The sequence below is a fragment of the Silene latifolia genome, chromosome 2 (genome assembly GCF_048544455.1).
Source record: "Silene latifolia isolate original U9 population chromosome 2, ASM4854445v1, whole genome shotgun sequence".
In the NCBI taxonomy this organism is placed as follows: domain Eukaryota; kingdom Viridiplantae; phylum Streptophyta; class Magnoliopsida; order Caryophyllales; family Caryophyllaceae; genus Silene; species Silene latifolia.
The window spans coordinates 19673302-19679301 of NC_133527.1; the positions used below are offsets into that span (position 1 = coordinate 19673302).

General features: G+C 39.0%; 1 protein-coding gene across 1 annotated transcript; it reads right to left on the bottom strand.

Moving 5' to 3' along the window:
• Nucleotides 1-1974: 1974 nt before the first annotated feature.
• Nucleotides 1975-2538, bottom strand: LOC141636205 (uncharacterized). The gene has a single exon (XM_074446739.1). It carries the CDS (start codon nucleotides 2536-2538, stop codon nucleotides 1975-1977), a length of 564 nt encoding a protein of 187 aa, XP_074302840.1.
• Between the last annotated feature and the right edge of the window lie 3462 nt (nucleotides 2539-6000).

Sequence of the window (6000 nt, forward strand, 5' to 3'; positions counted from 1 at the left end):
TCGAAGTGATAATGGCACTGAATTTTATTGTTTTGAACGGTTTTTTCGCGAAAATGGTATTCTTTTTCAAATGTCAAATGTTGATACCCCTCAACAGAATGGCCGAGTCGAAAGAAAACACCGTCATATTTTAAAGTCGCTCGTGCCCTTCTCTTTCAAGCTAGTCTACCCATTCGCTTCTGGGGCGAGTGTATATTGGGAGCCGTTTACTTACTTAATCGAACTCCGTCTATGATTCACAATGGTAAAACTCCCTACGAGATGCTTTTTAACGAACCACCACCTATGACCCATATCCGCACCTTTGGTTGTCTCTGCTATGCTAAAAATATAAATCGCTCTCGTGATAAATTCGCTCCTCGTGGTCGGAAATGCGTGTTCCTAGGCTATCCTTTTGGCAAAAAGAGGTGGTTACACTACTACAAATCCAGGCAACTACAACGCCCCTTTAACAACGATTATTCACGAAAATCACAATAGACGTTGTAGAATGTATGGCGCGAATTTTACTAAAATCAATTACAACGGGTATGGTTATAAAAACCGTTGTTATTAGTTTTAACAACGGGTCACACATGCACAACCATTGTTAATAATTTGGCGCAAAATTGGCGCAAAGTTAGTGAAAAGTAATCCCAACGGTTACTTTTGTAACCCGTTGTTAAAACATATTTGACAACGGGTGTTTTTTACAACCGTTGTTAAAACATATTTCACAACAATTGTTGTTTAATAACCATTGTCAATACCTTCCATACTATAAACCACACAAATGTAAGTCTGCTGTGACCACAAAACACAACCCTTAATACACAAACACAAACACAAACACAGCAGACAAACAAACACAAAACACACACTTTCTCTTTCTCTCTTTCTCTCTTTCTCATCGTCGCTTTATCTTCTCGCCGTCACTGTTGATTTCATCGTCTCTTACGTTCTGTATTTATCAGGTAAATCTCGCCGTCACTGTTAGTTTCATCGTCATTATTTTCTTTTTCTATTTATTTCTTTTGCATGTATGTGTTTTTATCGACCATTATGTTATTTGTTTAAGTATTGTTCGCATAATTAGTTAGAAAAACAATGAAGAAGCAAGATGAAGAAGCAAGATAAACATAATTAATATATATATATATATATATATATATATATATATATATATATATATATATATATATATATATATATATATATATATATATATATTTATAAATACATAAATTAAAAAAAAAAATTACATATATAAAAATGCAATTCTTATATTTTCATAGAGGATCTTATTCTGCTCTATCGTATCCGTCCTCTCCTCCTTGGCTATTTGGAGGTTCCGTTCAGCAGTTGTTATATCGTCATATAGCCGCAATCGCTCGCCGCTCCGTCAAGCCATCTTCTTTGGCGTGCTTGGTGCGGATCGAGCATCCGCAAGGTAGCTCTGAAACTTTCCTCAATATGGAGGAACCGGCGGATGAAGCTGTTGTTGTTCTCGATCATGGTAAGAGTCTTAAGGATGAAATCATTCATTTTGTTGGAGTTTTTTGGAGTTTTTTTTGAAAGATTAAGTAGAGTTTGTTTTAGCAGTTAGGGTTTGGAGATGTATATATTGAGATAATGGAAATGTTAGTTGAGATAATGCAATGTATTTATACTAAGCAATGTGTGGGTTGAGTTGTTTTTTAATTAATATATATGTTAGGAAGTTGTGCCATAATCATCATCATATCTCTCAATGCTGCTTCAAATCTTATTACTAACCCTTCTCATTCCATATTGTCCGTTCATATGCACAGTGATGTCAGTAATAATGCATGCATCGGAATTCTAACGGGCCGTAATTTTTTTTTGGTAGAATGTAAGAATTCTATTAATAATAATGAGCTATTACACACTAGTTTATCAACCCAACAACAATTTTAAGAATGCACATTGCACCTTTACAACACAATTCTGAGACAAAAAAAAAAAAAAAAAAACTCAACTATTTAGATTAGTCCATATCAATTTCTTCCTAGATTTGTTCTGACTCCCAATGCGAGCCTGAACCTCTTGCTTAATCCGAGCTCCAACCACCTCTGGTCGCCATATCACCTGCTGAAAACGACAGTGATTACGTGCCCACCAGATATGGTACACCAAAGCCATCACTACTAAAGAGGTGAATACCCCCCTATTCTTGTCTTGAGCCTGCCACCAACTCAAAACTTGCCTCTCAGGTATTGCCAACTTACTCCAGTCTTGTACCTGCTGCAAACATTTTCGACTGTAGGAGCAATGAAAGAACAGATGATCATGGCTTTCATCCTCCTCACCACACAGAACACACTCTGTATCACTGCTCTGAAACAGCCTATGAACCCTATCCTTGGTTAGAAGACGCTGTTGAGCATACAACCAGCTGATAAATTGATGCTTAGGGATACCATCAGTAATCCAAATATGCTTATACCAAGGGACATTACTTGCTTCAGTACCCAACCAATCATAACCACTAGAAATCGAGTAAGGAGCATCTTTTTCTAACGGGCCGTAATTATGCATGCATCTAGTAATATTTAATTTAATTTTTTTTTATTTTTTAAGAACAAACAACAACGGTTATTTATAAAAAAACCCGTTGTCTTTAGTTATAACAACGGTTTTCTATATTAAAACCCGTTGTTATAACTTTCTCCCCAAAATTGAGTCACACTTTCCACAACGGGTTTTTATACTTAAAACCGTTGTTAATATTTTTAACAACGGTTTCCTTAAGAAAACCAACCGTTGTTAAAACCTTTTACAACGGACGCTTTAACAACGTCCGCTTTTTTATATAACAACGGTTTTTGACCGTTGTTATAGCCTGAATTTGTAGTAGTGTTAGTCTACGATTTGGATACGGGTACCTATTTTTCCTCCCGTGATGTCGTCTTTATCGAGTATGAGTTCCCCTATCATTCTTTAAACATACACGATACTCCACCCATCACGTCTTCATTCCTCAATGATACACTTCAACCCATCGAACATGTCCTTATCTCGACTACCATACCCCACACTGACCAACAATCCTCCACTCCCACCAACGATTCAACTCCTTCGACAGCTCACTCCACCACACCCAATTCCACGCCTGACACCCCCGCTACCACAACCAAACCCAACACTACTCCATCCTCCCCACCCGAGACATCCAACACCGAGCCTATGGGCAAGGGGCATCGACCCAAAATTCCCAACACCCGTCTCACTGGTTATGTTCGTCCACCTATCGGTCCCTCAACTCACCACGTCACCTCGTCATCATCTTCAGGTACACGTTACCCTATATCTAATTTTCTTACGTATGATAAATTTTCTCCTAACCATAAAAGTTTTCTAGCGGCCGTGACCAAAAATCACGAGCCATCTTCCTTTAAAGAGGCTATGCAGGTACCCGAATGGCGCGAGGCAATGAAGAGTGAAATTGACGCCCTCGAACGCAACAATACGTGGATCCTCGAACCTCTTCCTCCTCATAAAAAGGCTATTGGTTCTAAATGGGTCTACAAGATAAAATATCATGCTAATGGGTCAGTTGAGCGATACAAAGCTCGTCTTGTCATCATGGGAAACAGGCAAATCGAAGGAGTCGATTTTCAAGAAACTTTCGCTCCTACAATCAAGATGGTTACCAGTTCGTACCCTCCTTACTATTGCCGCAGCTAAGAACTGGCATATCGATCAGATGGACGTCCACAATGCGTTCCTCCATGGAGACCTTCAAGAAGAAGTATACATGAAGCCACCACCCGGGTTCCATTCTCCTTCCGACAATAGAGTATGCCGTCTTCGTAAGTCCCTTTACGGACTTTGACAAGCCCCATGATGCTGGTATGCAAAACTCGCTTCCACCCTTAAACAATATGGTTTTACACAATGTCCCTTCGATCACTCACTTTTCTCCATTATAAAACAAAATGTCGAGATACATGTACTTGTCTATGTCGATGACCTAGTCATATGTGGAAACAACACAAATATGATCCAACAATTCAAAAATTACTTAAGCACTTGCTTCCACATGAAAGACTTGGGTCCTCTCAAATACTTCCTCGGCCTAGAAATCGCCCGCAATTCGAGTGGACTGTCTATCTCTCAACGCAAATACACTTTGGACATTCTCACTGAAACCGGTCTCCTTGGGTCCAAACCCGCGTCCATACCTATGGAGCCAAACCACAACCTCGCTGAATCCACATCTCCTACCCTTCACGGCCCTCAACCATATCGTCTGTTGGTAGGTCGTCTAGTCTATCTCACCATTACCCGGCCTGAATTAACCTACTCGGTCCACACCCTTGCACAATTCATGACCTCGCCGCGTACCGATCACTGGCAGGCTGCTCTACAAGTTGTCCGTTATCTTAAAAATAACCCGGGCCAAGGCTTGCTTCTCCATTCCAACGCCTCTCTACTCCTTCATGCTTATTGCGACTCGGACTATGCTACTTGCCCAACCACTCGTCGCTCCCTCTCGGCCTACATTGTCTTCCTTGGGAACTCCCCCATCTCGTGGAAGACTAAGAAACAATCTACCGTGTCTAAATCCTCCGCCGAGGCCGAATATAGAGCTATGGCTTATACCGTATGCGAACTAAAGTGGCTGAAAGGCCTTATTAATTTTCTCGGTATACCACATCGCTCACCTATTGCTCTATCATGCGACAATCAGTCGGCTCTTCACATTGCCCGCAATCCGGTCTTTCATGAACGCACTAAACATATTGAGGTGGATTGCCATTTCATTCGGGACGAGATTTTGAATGGTCTTATCAAACCAAGCTACGTCCCTACCAAGGATCAATTGGCCGACATCCTCACCAAGGCACTCGGGTGCACATAGTTCGAAGACCTTCTATCCAAGCTGGGCGTGATCAACTTACACGCTCCAACTTGAGGGGGGGTAATACGATCCCCATATCTTCTCCCCCAACGGCTACTTATGTATATATGGCACCTTTGTATCTTTGCCTTATTTACCTTATTTTCTAGATGTTAGATGCAGTCCTTTGTGTATATATATATATATATATATATATATATATATATATATATATATATATATATATGGCTGTAACATGTACAAAACACACAAGTGAATAATACTCAATATTGTTTTTATCTCTGTCTCTCAATTTATATTATTTTGTAAATTAAATTACTGTTTTTTTTTCCAAAAAACCGTTGTTTTAGAAAGATTTTAGAGAGAGACAAGGGGGAGTTAATTGAGGGCAATGTTGGAAAGATGTGCTAATAGTCGAAGATAATTAGTAAAAGTGTCGATATTTAATATGACCGTCACTTGTAAAAACGGTTTTTTATACCAGAATTAGGTTAGTATGAAATATGTTATTGGGTTGTTTAATTTTTTTTTTTTGGGAAGTTGTTAGACTGGTTTAGGTCGAATAGGATATTAGAATAGTTTCGATGTAAAAGAAAAATGTTACGAGATATCAGGATATGTCGAGATGTGTAGAGAATGAGATTGATATTATATCATATAGTGTTTCCGTTGATAGGAGATCCTAGGTTTACATTTGAGTCTATATATAGGACATCTATGGTATTGATTGTATTGAGACACGACGAAAAATAAAAAAACAACAATTCGCTTCATGAATTTCTCCCCAAATATCGTTTATAATAAAAATCATATCCAATTTGGAATCAAATCAAGCATGAAGAATAATATGGTAGAGGACGCTCCATTGTCAGATGTAAACCCTTATTTGTCTCAAGACATATGGTTCGAAATCCTTAAGAATCTTCCTACAAAAACCTTAGGCAAATGTCGTTGTGTTTGCAAATTATGGTGTTCCCTTATCGTCTCGCCTACTTTTATGTCTGCACATCTCAAGCATTACACCCAAAACAACGCCAATTCCTTAATACTCTACAAAAAAAAAAAAAATCGAAAAACGGACATAACGAGCATGGTGTTCAATTCCATGATTCAGATCAGTTAAAGGAGCACAATTC